General features: G+C 47.0%; 1 protein-coding gene across 1 annotated transcript in view; it reads left to right on the top strand.

The window, feature by feature from the left end:
• Window positions 1-16,340, top strand: part of LOC144753662 (calcium/calmodulin-dependent protein kinase type 1G-like) — a 338,654-nt gene that overhangs the window by 274,589 nt on the left and 47,725 nt on the right. Inside the window, exon 9 of the mRNA XM_078641277.1 lies at window positions 6,919-6,997. Coding sequence (XP_078497403.1) covers window positions 6,919-6,997 — 79 coding nt within the window. The remainder of the gene's footprint in view (window positions 1-6,918; window positions 6,998-16,340) is intronic.

The raw sequence follows: 16,340 nt of genomic DNA, 5'->3' as shown, positions 1-16,340 counted from the left end.
GCCTTTCTCATGACTGTATGGTTTCTCAGCAGCCGTCGTATCAATGTGATGCATTATGCCCTACGGAGGGTTCATGATCGCATGCCCTACTTATACCTTCAGGGATGGTATGCATGCATCCAGTGCACATTCATCGTTTCCCCTTACCTGCTTACGTGACAGTTTACTAAACTCCCCTAATATATGAGATTATTAGAGGTCTTAGCACATGTTTTGTTCGAGGCCAAGAGGGTCATATTAACACAGAGCTTCTGGAGGATACATTTCAGTGATGTGTGCTTTCTATAGCTAGTAGCCCGGTGGCAGCGGGTTAACGCGCATCTGCTGGAGCGCGAGCATTTTATTTTAATACTTGACTCACCTTGCTGAATACGAGCATCTTAGCTGCATCTTCACTCCCCTTCCGCCCTGCTGATCACGAGCAGCGGTAATTGCTTTTTTTAATCTTTTCAGTGGCCCTGCTGATTATTAGCCGCCACTCGCTTCCCGATAACCTCCCTAAAGCCAGCAATCCACCGAGGGCTGGCCGCTTAACGGCGACCCCCGGCGACTGTGGGCGCCATTTTGGGTTGGGCAGTTGGCCTCGAACATCTCAGCCACTCCCCCCTGATCCCATCACTACTTAGGATCCGCCCTACCCTTGCACCAGCGATAGCTAGTAGCCCGGTGGCAGCGGGTTAACGCGCATCTGCTGGAGCGCGAGCATTTTATTTTAATACTTGACTCACCTTGCTGAATACGAGCATCTTAGCTGCATCTTCACTCCCCTTCCGCCCTGCTGATCACGAGCAGCGGTAATTGCTTTTTTTAATCTTTTCAGTGGCCCTGCTGATTATTAGCCGCCACTCGCTTCCCGATAACCTCCCTAAAGCCAGCAATCCACCGAGGGCTGGCCGCTTAACGGCGACCCCCGGCGACTGTGGGCGCCATTTTGGGTTGGGCAGTTGGCCTCGAACATCTCAGCCACTCCCCCCTGATCCCATCACTACTTAGGATCCGCCCTACCCTTGCACCAGCGATAGCTAGTAGCCCGGTGGCAGCGGGTTAACGCGCATCTGCTGGAGCGCGAGCATTTTATTTTAATACTTGACTCACCTTGCTGAATACGAGCATCTTAGCTGCATCTTCACTCCCCTTCCGCCCTGCTGATCACGAGCAGCGGTAATTGCTTTTTTTAATCTTTTCAGTGGCCCTGCTGATTATTAGCCGCCACTCGCTTCCCGATAACCTCCCTAAAGCCAGCAATCCACCGAGGGCTGGCCGCTTAACGGCGACCCCCGGCGACTGTGGGCGCCATTTTGGGTTGGGCAGTTGGCCTCGAACATCTCAGCCACTCCCCCCTGATCCCATCACTACTTAGGATCCGCCCTACCCTTGCACCAGCGATAGCTAGTAGCCCGGTGGCAGCGGGTTAACGCGCATCTGCTGGAGCGCGAGCATTTTATTTTAATACTTGACTCACCTTGCTGAATACGAGCATCTTAGCTGCATCTTCACTCCCCTTCCGCCCTGCTGATCACGAGCAGCGGTAATTGCTTTTTTTAATCTTTTCAGTGGCCCTGCTGATTATTAGCCGCCACTCGCTTCCCGATAACCTCCCTAAAGCCAGCAATCCACCGAGGGCTGGCCGCTTAACGGCGACCCCCGGCGACTGTGGGCGCCATTTTGGGTTGGGCAGTTGGCCTCGAACATCTCAGCCACTCCCCCCTGATCCCATCACTACTTAGGATCCGCCCTACCCTTGCACCAGCGATAGCTAGTAGCCCGGTGGCAGCGGGTTAACGCGCATCTGCTGGAGCGCGAGCATTTTATTTTAATACTTGACTCACCTTGCTGAATACGAGCATCTTAGCTGCATCTTCACTCCCCTTCCGCCCTGCTGATCACGAGCAGTGGTAATTGCTTTTTTTAATCTTTTCAGTGGCCCTGCTGATTATTAGCCGCCACTCGCTTTCCGATAACCTCCCTAAAGCCAGCAATCCACCGAGGGCTGGCCGCTTAACGGCGACCCCCGGCGACTGTGGGCGCCATTTTGGGTTGGGCAGTTGGCCTCGAACATCTCAGCCACTCCCCCCTGATCCCATCACTACTTAGGATCCGCCCTACCCTTGCACCAGCGATAGCTAGTAGCCCGGTGGCAGCGGGTTAACGCGCATCTGCTGGAGCGCGAGCATTTTATTTTAATACTTGACTCACCTTGCTGAATACGAGCATCTTAGCTGCATCTTCACTCCCCTTCCGCCCTGCTGATCACGAGCAGCGGTATTTGCTTTTTTTAATCTTTTCAGTGGCCCTGCTGATTATTAGCCGCCACTCGCTTCCCGATAACCTCCCTAAAGCCAGCAATCCACCGAGGGCTGGCCGCTTAACGGCGACCCCCGGCGACTGTGGGCGCCATTTTGGGTTGGGCAGTTGGCCTCGAACATCTCAGCCACTCCCCCCTGATCCCATCACTACTTAAATGGCCACCACGCGTCAGCGCAGCGGACGAGCGCAGCGGGCGCGACGTAGGCGCGCCGGAGTCGCGCCAGAGTTAAGCCCGTCTGCGCCCGTCCGCGGCTGGCCGGGGCCCGGGCCCGGTCTCCATGCCCATTTTCCCATTAGGTACTCTTCGGCGATGCTTCACTCTCTCTGGCATCCCCGCTCCCCGCCTACCCCTGCATTGGTACGCATCGCCTCACTTGGCTTACGTAATTCCGACCCTGTTCCTCCGTGCCCCTGCTCCCCTTCCCCACAGCTTTTTCACTCCCCTTCCACCCTTAGTAGCCCACCTTCCAGCCCTGACAACACCTCCCTTTGCACCCCTGACAACCCTAAATCCGGCACCTCTGCGATCCTCCTCAACACCAGGTCTGCGGTTGGGCATCAACTCGAGCTATTCCATCTGCTCGACTCACGCCAGCCTGACCTGTTATTCATTACGGAAACATGGTTCAGGGACGATTCGCTACCCAGCCTGTTGTCCATTCTGCCTCCTACTTACTCGGCCATCAGGAGGGACCGCATAGGGGGGAAGACTGGGGGGGGGGTGGCCCTAATCACCCGGACGGACTTCCTCTTCCAAACCCTTCCGTCCCCTGTGATCCCGGCTGTGGACTGCTTAGTAGTCCGCTCTATTTCTTTTGGGGTACCTTTAACTTGTGTACTCCTTTACCGTCCGCCTCAGCCCACCCCTGACTTCTTACCTGCTATTGAGGACCTTTTGGCCACTCTCATGGTGAACAACTCCGCTATTCTATTACTCGGAGATCTGAACTATTGGCCGAACGACCAAGCTGAAGACTTAAGATCCAAGGAGTTTACGGCTTTGCTCACCAGCCTAAACTTCCTCCCTCAGCTCAGTACGGCCACTCACATCAAAGGTCACCAACTTGACCAAATCTGGTCCTTCAACATTCCCATGGATCTCCCAATCATTTCTCCGTGTTCCTGGTCAGACCACTCCCTCATTTCCTTTACCGCCGACCTCGGACGGCCGCCCAAACCCCCCCTGCCCAAAAACATCTGGGCCAGAAAGTGGGATAAGGCGGTCCTCCCCGCGGTCTGCTCCTCTCTCGCGGCAACCAGTCCGGAGCTAAACGACCTTTCCCTGCCTACTCAGCTCTCTGCCATAAACAACTGGCTGCTTAAGGCGTGCAACTCCACCGTCCCCCTTAAGAGAGTGGCCATTAAACGGGCCCATGCGGCCAATCGATGGTTTACCCCTGCCTTAAGGGACAAAAAGCTCGCCACTCGCAGATATACTAAAAGCCAAAATGGAGTATTTTTCCGGTAGAATCCTGACAGCAGATAACCAATCAAAGGAGATCTTCGCCACTGTTCATGAGCTTGCCGCTTCCGACAGGGCGACCCCTAAAATCCCCCCATCTCAAACCCTTTGTAACTCCCTCAATTCTTATTTTTTCGAGAAGATTGCCCTTATCAAGGCCAATATCCCCCCCTTGCCTCCGACACCTCCCTTCGCCTCCCCTAATCTCCCTATTCCCGCACTCACTCAGTTTCCCCTCCTCACCCGAGATTCCCTACTCCCCCTCCTGGCCCGGATCAAATCGGGCTCCCCTCAGGACATTGGCCCTGCATTCGCTCTAAAAAAGCTCTTCTCCTACTGTCATTCTCCTCCCCTTACTCTCATTAACCACTCCCTCAGCACTGGCACTGTCCCCCTTGCTCACAAGTCGGCAGTCATCATCCCTATCTTGAAAAAGGTAGGGGCGGACCCCTCCCTGCCCTCCAACTACCGCCCTATCTCCCTTCTCCCTTTCCTCGCGAAGGTCTCAGAGGCTCATGTCACCAGGTCTCTCAGTTCCTTTGTCGAATCTACGGGCTGCCTCTCCGCCCGTCAGGCGGGCTTTCGCCCGCTGCATTCGACCGAGAAGGTAGTGGTGTCGGTGATGGATCAATTAAGGGAGGGGATTGACACCGGCCGACCACAGGCCCTAGTCCTGTTAGATCTGTCCGCCGCGTTCGACACAGTGGACCACGACATCTTGTTAACCCGTGTCCAAGCGGCGGGCATTGGGGGCACGGCCTTCGCCTGGCTCCGCTCCTTTCTGACCGACAGGGAGCAGGCCGTACATCTTGCTAACTTCACGGCCCCTCCAAGGAGGGTGACCTGTGGAGTCCCACAAGGCTCCTCCCTATCCCCTTTACTATTTAATTTATACATCTCACCCCTCATTTTTTCTTTACAGCAGATGGAGGTCTCGGTGTTTAATTACGCCGATGACCTCCAACTCATTTTTAACCTTTCGTCTTCCCCTGCCTCGTCTTCCAATTTCCAGAAGGTTATGCTTTTTATCCAAGGGTGAATGAACTGCAACCACCTCAAATTAAACCCGGACAAGACCGAACTGGTCCTGACGGGGGGTGGTTGCAGTCCCTGGCCCCCTTTCTTCTGGCCCCATTCACTTGGTCCTCCCCCTCTCCCAGCTCCCAAAGTCAAAACTCTGGGTATTTTCATCAACCCATTGCTCACCCTCCATACTCAGACCAGTTCTGTTGTGTCTGCTTGTTTTTTCTCCCTCCGTATTATCCGGAGGGTTTCACGTTTTTTTTCTGCCTCCGCACTCAAACTCATTCTCATGGCCATGGTGCTCTCGCGCCTTGACTATGGGAACGTTATCTTGAACGGTGCACCGGCTTATCTCATCCGCCGACTCCAACTGATTCAAAATCAGGCGGCCCGCCTGATTTTTGGGCTTTCCAGGTTCAATCATACGACCCCTTTGCTGCAGTCCCTCCACTGGCTTCCCGTGAGGGAGCGGGCGCTCTTCAAGCTGGGATGCATCACCTACCAGGCTAGAGCTGGGACCGCCCCCGCCTTCTTGTGCGAAGCCATCTCCCCTTATCTCCCGTCCAGAGAACTTCGCTCTTCTCATCTGGCCCTCCTGTCAGTTCCACGCTTCAGGAAACAAAAGGCCGGGGGAGCGAGATTTGCAGTGCTGGCTCCATCTTTTTGGAACTCACTTCCACTCGCTCTCAGGATGTCTCCCTCTTATTTGGAATTCCGTAAGCAATTGAAGACCTTGCTGTTCTCCAGATCCGCTGTAGTTTAGCCCGCCTCTCACTGACCCTCGGCTATCCAGCGCCATGAAACCGACCCGGTATAAGAGCGCTCTATAAATATTTTAAAATTCAAATTCAAATTCAAATTCTTTCTTGAGTGTTCTCTCATACTCAAGTGAAATCATTCCAGAATCATCACCTATTGGCTTTGTTTGGGGAAATCAAAAAATGTGTCCAACACTAGAAGATGCCCTCTCTGGATTCTAGAGACAGTCTATGCTTTTACAAGGTAGACGTTGGGAGGATAATGGCCATTTGATTGATGCCCACACACATTCTAAGTGGCATTACTGCTGAGTTCTACGGTTCTAAAATGATGAACTGGAATACAACATTGTGACACATCGAGCCCCACGCATGTCATTTTTCTTCTGCCCATTACAGCATACAGCATGGGCAGTGGGTCAGCCCACTTCAGCAATTGGCTATCTTCGCTGGGAGTGAAGGCATTTAGCCATTCCATACATACACAAAGTAGTTCCCATAAGTGGCAGACTACTTTGGTAATTTGTGATTTTGAGACCAAAAATATTTTTCTATTTAAACAATGTATTTTTGGGATTTACAGCTTCGTCAAAGAAAAACCAAAGGTGGTGATGGACGGAGCGTTGACAATATAAACACTCACCCCCAGTCAACTGATCTGGGTATAATCCATTACTGTTCTTTAGCTCACTCCGCCACCCCAGTTCAGACATGGCCATATGCAAATCAGTCTGACCCTGTGCCTCATGGGAACAGTCCAGCCCGTATTGCCAAGCCATGTCTTCCCTGGACCGGAATCAAGCTTCCCAGGACCGTTTTTTCTTTGTACACCCTAAGTTGGCAGGGTATGCTCAGACGTGAGTCCCTTGCTCACTTTGCCACTGGATTCAAGCAAGCCGGGCTAAAGACGGCTGTGATGCCAGAAACCTGTCCTCGTAAGCTTGTTTCCGGTCCAGGGAAGGCATGGCTTGGCAGTTCGGGCTGGACTGTTCCCACGAGGCACAGGGTCAGACTGATTTGCATATAGCCATGTCTGAACTGGGGTGGCAGAGTGGGCTAAAGAGTGGTGATGGATTAAACCCAGATCAGTTGACTGGGGGTGAGTGCTTGTATTGTCAACACTTCGTCCATCATTTCCTTTGGCTTTGATTTACAGCTTCGTCAACAGTAAAGTTTTGCAAAATCCATAACAATATAAAACAAGCGATGACAAAGCCAAAAGGCTTGAGACCAACGCAGGCAGCCCTATTCACTTTTCAAATGCTTGTTATTTTTCCACTTAAATTGTGATTTGTAATCATAGATGTATCTGTAAGAACATTAACATCAATAAACATTCATATTTGTTGTCCTTTTTTATGTTTGCAGCTAAGGACTTCATCAGTAATCTGCTGGCAAAAGACCCAAAGAAAAGGTTCACCTGTGAGAAGGCCCTGAAGCACCCCTGGTAAGAGGAGCAATGGCGAGCCGGGGAGCCCACACTTGTTGATGAAATGCATGTTCGTGCAGACACTCGCCATGTCCCCTGGCTCACCTCTCACAAAAGAGCAGTGTGTACAGGTCCCTGGGAGATATTCCTGTGTGTGCCAAGGTGCCTTTGAGTGACTGAGTGAGGGCATCACAAACTCAGTTACTTAATCGTCCAGTCCTTTAATATACTGTATAATAATAGTTTTTAATTGTTTTCAGACTGATGGTAAAAATGACCAATTTTCTAGATCAGTAAAAGCAGAGGCAGAGGAGAACAATAACAATGTTCCCAATTTGGGAAACTTATTAGAAAATAAATCTCCTGTCTGGGACATCACGGGCTATGCCACTTATATGCAATCCCCTTCACTACTTACGTTGGCATTAAATGATTAATTGTTAACACCTGGCATCCCCTTTGCGTAAGCAGTAATGATAAGTTCAGTGAAATAATGTTCTCTGCCATTTTGAAACGTCAGTGCTAGTTCACACACTAGATAGAGATTCAGTAATATGCATGCACCTTCTTAAAATAGCATGGATTTTACAATCCATCTGTTACAAAAGTGAGATTAAATACGAGAGCCCAGGTATGAAAACACTCTTTTATCTCCCAGTAATGGGGTTAATATATCATATTATATTGCTAGATGTAAAGCCAACTTATATAGCACTTGAGTTGAATTTCAAAATCTCCTAATTTATTATGATGTCATCTCTACATACCATTTTACATAATGCTGCATTTACATGCCATTCTTCTCCATGTAATTTATAACACTGCCAATAAACACAATTGCAAACAACACTAGTGTTCAATAGGAGTCCATTCACACTAAACCCCTCCATGTCTCAGACACAGGACCAGCCTTTCATCAGACAGTAAGTCACTTGGGCAGATCTAAATTTCGCAGGACCCTTCTCCTCAATGTCTTGTCCCGAGCCTCCCATTGATCATCAGGGTGAGGGGCTCTTTAGGGTTTACCGGTCAGGTTCTGGTTGCTTACTTTAGATTACTTTAGAGCAGTGACCGGCCCCTGAACACACACCCCCCCCTTCTCCTCACCTGAGGTGAAACCCATGGGATGCGGAGGAAGAGAGTAGGAGAAAGGGAAACGGAGCTAAAGAACGTTAACAAAAGAATTAGATTTCATAGATATTCGGAGAAGATGGAGACTGCACTGACATCCTGGAAAAACATTATTCAGAGGAGCTGGTGAGGTCCCATCCATGTGCGCCCTTCTGTATTTTGGTGATATATTTACAAGCCCCTGTCACCACCATAACATCACTTTTTTATGCTGTGGTGGCGATACAGGCTTCACCTTATTTGCAAGGCAGCATTAAGCCACTAAAGGTGGCTTAACGCTGCCTTGCAAATAAGGTCCCATTTCACGCTATACTTAGCGTGATAGGGGTGGACCGTTGGGTGTTGCGGTGGGTGTTCTGCTGCAACAAACATTGATTTTGATGCTGCACCATATTTACAAGGTTGGCATAAATATGGGGCAGCCCAAAATGAAGACCAGGGAAAACAATGCTTTAGGGCAGCATTCCAGCAGAATAGCAGCCCTTTCAGCAGCACAACAGTCCTTCATGGCAGAGTCTACAACAGGTGCAGAAGTGTACTGAAGAGTTGGGGTTTTCCTGCCTCCCTTCCCTGGCCCCAGATTGCCTTTGGTCACAATAGGCTAATGCCAACCCCCTTTGTGAGAGTGCTCAGGCAGGGTCTTTGTAACAAACTGAAGAGTTTTTCACACCTGCCCTCTGAGCTGTTCAGTGCCTACCCTAGGTCTCACTTATATGTGTTAAAAAGGAAGGTTTGGGCCTGGCAGAAGTTTTATTTTGCCAGGTAGGGATCACAGTTTAAAACTGCATTCACAGAATGTAATGGCAGACCTGAGACATGTTTAACGGGCACCTTAAATGTGTAGCACAATCAGTTCTACAGGTTCACTAGTAGCATTTCATTTATAAGCCCTGGGCACATGTAGTTTACCAAGAAAGTGCATGTAAATTCATTGGGCCAATTGGGTGTATGTCAATTCTACCATGTTTAGAGGAAAGAGCACAAGCACTTTAGCACTGGTTAGCAGTGGTGAAGTGCTCAGAGCCCTAAAAGCTAACAAAAACAGGTTCAGAAAGCCGAAGGGTAAAACGGAAAGCTTAGGTATGACCCTGCAGAAATGGCCAACTCCAACAGTAAGGGTCAGATTTATTATTCCCACTCCTAAATTTCCAATTTCAACAAATATACTAAATATATATATTCTTTTTAACTTTAGATAATTGAGATAATTATTTGAAAATTAAGATTGAATTAAAAGAATGAAAAATTATTTAAAATTAAAACATTGAAGTATATATATATATATCCATATATCTTTATATTTAAAACACTTTCCACCCTACTACCTTGCTCCAAAAACCCACAAAAAAGAAAAAAAATCCTTGACAAAAAATGATTAGCACACAATTAATAAAAAATACAAAATAAATATTATATAAAATATCAAAGCATAATTCATTTAAAGAATATAAGGCTCATTTTTTAAAAATTAATTAATTTGCATATTCAGCAATCTAATTAACAGGTGAAACAATTCAGTTCTTATTTACTATCGATCTATTTCACTATTTATAAATAAAAAAATGTACACAATTAATTAAATAATTAAATTCAATTTATAAAATAAGCTATTAAAAATGATAAAATAGAAATTACAAAAATTCTTCCAACCCTAACCTCCTACAAAACCAACAACCCACAATAAATAAACTCAAATAAAACAAAGAAAAGAATCTACAACTACATGACCAAAGAGAAAAAAATGAATTATAAAATAATTTCACATAAATAGCATTAACATAATTCTTCCCGTCTAACCCATGACCTACTTAATACAGGCCACAACGTGACCCTGCAGTGGATCTCTGCAGTGGGCGGACTGCTCGCCACCAAAGGCAAGCTCATATACACCCATCTGTGCCTGCACCATGCCAGGTCAGGTGCCATGACCCCTTGCCCACTGCCCCCCCCCCCGAAGATACACTATTGCTGAGTTCTACAAGCTCGACCCTGGACAAACACACCCATCGCTGACCCACCCTCCACAGTAGGATCTTTCACCTGCACCCACTGTCACTTCATCTTCCACAGCACACACACCAGCCTACCGACCAGCCCCAACCTAAACACACCCCAGACACCACCTGAACAAAAACATCTACTCGCATGTGCCCTTCTCAACACACGCTCACTATGTAAACATTCCACCGAATTATGGGACGTCATCTACACCCTCGCATTCTGCATCGTCTTCCTCACCGAGACCTCGCTCAGCCCCTCATCCGCCACAGACATTGCCACAGTGATCACTCATCAGGACCGCACCAACAAGCCAGGAAAAGGAACAGCCATCATACACAAATCGACCATACAGTGCAAGACAGCCTCGCATACCAACACCCAGGGCCACACTCTATCTTCTACAACACCATTGCAGACTTCATTGCACCCCTTGCCTTAGACTCCAAGGACTTAGTCGATTTCCATATCAATGAGCCCAACAACAATAACACTGCACAACTTATCGAAAATATTAGCAGCCTTGGATTGACCCAATCTAGCCACAACCCTACATACATTGCAGGACACATACTGGACCCCCATTTTCACCTCCAGAAACCAAATCAAATACAGGCACATCACAGTACTTACATGGGCTGATTACTCCATTATTCACACCATCATCTCTAGCCCCAAAAAGCTGCCCCCAAGATGACCAGCGCCTCCACCGGAGTTGGGGCAAAATCTTGGAGACCAGCTGGATGGACGCGCTCAACACCTTCAACCCTACTACCACCCCCAACGCCGAAGAGGGAGTGAAGAACTTCAATGCTTTGATCACCAATTGCGCGAACAGCATCATCCCTATCAAGAGCAACATCCAGAGAAAATCCTCCAGAAGAGCCAGCTGGTACAACCAAGGACTCAGAACAGCAAAACGAGACAGCAAACAGCTGGAGAGGAGATGGCGGGTCAGCGAGGACAACTCTGACAGGGCAGGCTTCAAGACTTTTTTAAACCTCTACTACACCCCTGCTCAACACCTTTATCCCCACCGGAACATTTCCAGACACCTGGAAACATGCCAAAATCAGACAACTGCTCACAAAACCCTCCACCGACCCCAGTAAATTCAAAAACTACTGTCCAATCTCCCAGTTTCCATTCCTAATGAAGGTACTGGAAAAGAAAATCAACAACCAACTTACGGAGCAGAACCAGCTACTTGATGCCTTCTAATCCAGCTTCTGCAGCAATCACAGCACCAAAACCACCCTGATCATAGCCATCGTTGACATCCAAACCCTCCTCAACTGAGGAGAAACAGCAGCTCTGATCCTCCTCGACCTCTCACAGCCTTCAACACTGTATCCCACTACAAGGATCATCACATTTGCATCCAAGGGGCTGCACTCAGATGGATCACATCCTTCCTCACCAGAAGAACCCAGAGGATTTGCCTCCTACCTTTCACCTCCACACACAAGGAGATCACCTGCAGTGTCCCCCAGGGCATATATGACCCCACTGGCCAACATCATCAGATTGCAATGTCTCAACATAATTTTCTACGCAGATGACACCCAGCTCATTCTCTCACTTACTGATAACCCCACCACCACCAGAACCAACTTCCACAGATGCATCACAAGCATTGCTGACTGGATGAAGAATAGCTGCCTGCAGCTGAATACAGACAAGACAGAAGTACTGAACTTCAGTAACAGCAGCAACACATGGAATGACTCCTGTTTGCCATCAGACCTAGGACCCGCACCCACTCCCTCCAACCACACCAGAAACCTTAGAATCATCATTTACAGAAAGCTCACCATGAAATTGAAATGACAGAAGACCGCCATGTCCTCCGCCTGCTTCCTCAGTCTGCACATGCTACGTAAGATCTTCACCACCTCTATACATGAGATGCACAGCGACACAGGCCCTTATCGCCAGCCGACTGGACTATAGCAGCACCCTCTCAGTAGGAATCACCACACACCTCCTACAGAGACTTAAGACCATACAGATTGCAGCAGCCAGACTCATCCTCGGCCTTCCCAAATGAACTAACATCACACCTCACCTCACCTCAGGCAACTCCACTGGCCCCCCATACTGAAGAGATGCTAATTCAAGCTGCTGGCCCTCACACCTAAGGCTCTACACAACCAAGGACCCACCTACATTAACCACTGACTGAACTTCCACCATTCACTGAGAAAACTACTCTCTGCCTCCCTCTCTCTTGCCCATGCTACCCGCCTCTACTGAAGCAGAAATGGAGGAAGCTCCTTCTCGCACATTGCAGCAAAGACTTGGAACAGCCTCCCCACGCAACTCTGAACCATCAACTCACTTTCATAATTCCAAATGGCCCTCGAGACCTGGCTGTTCAAATAAGCCTCCAAACCTGCAAGCACCTGGATACCCTATCGGATGATTGGCCGAACTCCTTATTGATTGATTGATGAAGTGCATGGCTGGGTGAATGAGTAATGCAGAGTCCAATGGCATTCTAAATGTTGGGCTCTTTTATTTGTAACCTAATTTATCAATGGCTCTATAACATTTGAATGGACATGCAATATCAATCATAGCACAGGCTCCACTGGTACCTAGCTTAAGAATAGTTGGGGTCAACACTCCACTACTCATCTGAAGGTATGAAGTCATCACTGCAGCATCCCCAAAGCACACTTAAATTGCGCAAGCTGCAGGACTTTGTGCTTCTGCAAGTGCATATGTGTGAGAACAACAGCATGTGATTCTCATGGACAAACTGGTGCCTAGGAAACACCTCAACGTTTGGTGATGTTGAGCTGTGGCGTGCACTGGCTGCACAATTTTACCATCTATACACAGAAACAGAGGCAATATATCAGTTCCGTCAGCTAGTGGTTGTTTTAAGTCCCATTCACATGTTAATTAGCCCACATTAAAGTTTATGGTTGGATTAACTGACATTTAGGACATCTAAGGAACAAGACATTTATGAGCATGTGAAGTATTCCTGTAACACATTCTTTTACCTATTCTGACATATTTTGTGAATTACATGCAAACATATAAATAGGAATATTATGGGAAAATGCAGGGAATATTCACATACAATTAGTACAAATAGAAAAAGATGTTCCCTCTTTGCCATTTTACTAATAAGGTACAGGACATTTTGGCGCAGAGTCACAAAGGTCTGTAAGAGTACATACAAAAGTACTCCTGTATTACTACTTCCCTTGAATGAATGAAATACTACTTCGATAGCGTGAACAGCTGCTTCAAAGAGGCATCCCGGCCCTAAACAGTAGGGTAATGGTTGACTCCCAATTCATCTAGCTTAAAAAGGAAAGTCTTCAGGTCCTTTTTAAACCCAGATTCAGAGTCCAGTTTCCTAAGCTCCAAGGACAGGCTGTTCCATAGCTTAGCCGCCAAATATGAGAAGGCGTGTCATTCATTTCTGACTCACTTTACACTTGCTATAGCCAGGAGCAGTTAAAAGCTTTTATGAATTGGCCCCATTGCATGGGTAGGTGAATAAGTGAGAGATTGAGTGCCTAGAGGGATGAAGAAGGATAGTTTTTTGAGGGTATAAGAATACACGTATGGGTGAAATAGATATGGCAGTTGCATGCAGGTTTATGCTGGTGAGGGTCAGTGAGCGGAGCAGTATGGGGAAAGTGGCAGTATTTGGGGAAGAGGAAGTAATGGTTGAATCATTTTGTCATGGATGGATGACCAGAATAAAGAATGAGCGCACGACTGGGTGAATGATGTAAAGGCAGTGAGTGGGGATCAAGGACAGTGAGTGAGTTCATAAATTTGGCAAATAACAAAAGATGGAAGTTAGGAGAAGCAGTTGACACTGCAGAAAGGGCACATGATGCTGATCAGTGCAAGTAAACACTAGATTTCAATTAAATAAGTAATTGGCACATTTGAGCACATTGTCAACCCTGTGTAGATGCATAGGTACATCCTTCAGGCTGTACTCTGTCAGTTTTCCACTTCACCAGAAAGGTTCATCCACAGTGCAAACAGCAGCCATCAGCGTGAATGAGAGGTATGAGCAAGTCCTCCATATCTTCTCCTACATCGTTCAGAATGACCTGCTGCAACACAAAAGAGCCTCTTCTTCACTTTTTTTTAATTCTGCAAGAAGCAGAAGACCTGACTTTTCGAACAGCCCTACTAGGCCCTAGATGTGCCTAACCTCACGCCTCCTCAGTGCCAGCATACCCTCTAGGGTTCGCACTACAAATCTGCATAATATAATATTACATATAGAAAGAGAAGCCAATCTCCACAAAGAATAAAATAAAAACAATGGAAGCACAAACATTGATATTTTGTAACATAGATACTTTTTCATATATCGCATTGAATTAAATCCAACTCCGCTAGAGCACTAGAGTTGAATTTCACTGCCTCACCTTATTTATAACCACACTAAACAGCCTGATATTGCACATACAGCTCTCCATCTCACTACTAATCCACCTTAAAATGCAAACCCGGTCTTAGGATATAAACTCCCATAGTTCCATCTTCTTGATATGGGGCATGGTAATAAGGGGCATGGTTTGGTACCTAAGAGTGATGAGTCAAACCAAGGGGCATATATACAAGCTCTGATCACCATCACAATGCCACTTTCAGTGATGTTGTGATTGTGATAGGGGCCTCACCTTATTTACAAGGCCATGGTAAGTGGCTTAACGCTACCTTGTAAATAAGGCCCCCTTTCATGCTATGCTTAGTGTGAAAGGGGTGGGCAGTGGGTATTGCGGTGGGCATTCCACCACAACACCGATTGTTTTGGATGCTGCCCCCTATTTACAAGGGCAGTGTAAATAGGAGGCAGCGCCAAAATTAAGACCAGGGAAAACCTGGTCTTAACTTGGCGAAGTAAGATATTTCTCCTCATTTTTGCTTTTTTCATGTGTGCTGCCTTGTGCAGCACACATGGTAAAAGCAAAATGCCATGGATTATTCATGTTCAGGAAGGTGACCCTGCCTGCACATAAACAATCTCCAAGTTCGCTGCCCTGATCACTGCCCTGGGGCCACAGCAAGAGCATTAAAGGAGCAAGTTCATGAGTGTTTACCTTACGCATGACATCACCACTTCTCTCAAAGTCAAAAAGAGCAAATCTAAGAACAAAAAAAACTTGTATCTGTGAGAAGATGTGGAAAACAGTGCTGTAGAAATCAATTGTAGGCACAATTTGATAGCATTTAAAATCAGCCAGAGCATTCGAGCAGCACTAACAGCTACCAAGCAAATATGGAACAAATTAGCTCGCTAGAACACTGGAACAATTTTCCTGTCACTGGCTTCATGTTTTCGGGACAAAGTGTGCATTTATGCCGGAAACATTGAAGCTTCTTTCTGACTGTACCAGTGAAGCCATGAAAAGATAAGGAGTCCTTTCGCAGAGGCAATTGGTCCTAAATTGCAGTCGCTTGTTTATTTATAATGCTCTGGCGTTGTAGGAAAATTGCCTTCTAAATGATTGAGCCAAGATTTGATAACTTTAAACAAACGCTCAGTTAGTAATTTATTCAAATGCCCGAGCGTGCATTGGAAACTCATTATCACCCCCACACCCTCCAAGAATCCTTTGCAGATCCACTTAAGCATTGTAGGTGAGCAGTTAAAAGTTCAATAGGATAAAGAGGTTTTTGGACATTGTGAATAGGTTGCTAAGATGCTGAACTGTGACAAAGCTAGTTTCAGAGAAATGCTGCATCCTAGAAGTGGGTAGTGTTAAATGAGACTAGTATGTTCTAAAGGGAATTGAACCAAGTGAGCTATTCGCATTAATTATTATCTTTGAAAAGCTCACTTTTTCTGTTTCCACAAAGTGACAAGAAGATGCCAATAATAGTTAATCATTTAAATGCCCACACATATCTAATCCAAAGACTGTATGAAGCATGAGGGGACTACTCTCAACTTGATCACATCCTACCTTCAAAATAGAACACAAATCCGCAATAGTCCCCTTTTCTCATCCAATCCATACTTCACAAATGCAGGGGTCGTTTAAGGATCTATTATCTCACTCATGCTTTTCAATATCTATGTGAAACCATTACTGGCAACGATCAATGAACTTCAGCTCACTATGCAGATAGCACACAAATACTCTGATAGCCCCAAAGACATTGGAAACTCAAAAATCTTCAGTTGCCGAAGAGACATTGATCAGTGGGTAGTCAGAGCTATCTCAAATAGAGACAGTCG

This window comes from Lissotriton helveticus, chromosome 5_1 (assembly GCF_964261635.1).
Source record: "Lissotriton helveticus chromosome 5_1, aLisHel1.1, whole genome shotgun sequence".
Lineage (NCBI taxonomy): Eukaryota > Metazoa > Chordata > Amphibia > Caudata > Salamandridae > Lissotriton > Lissotriton helveticus.
Note: the sequence above shows the minus strand (reverse complement) of the source record. Positions and strands in the feature narration are given on the sequence as shown.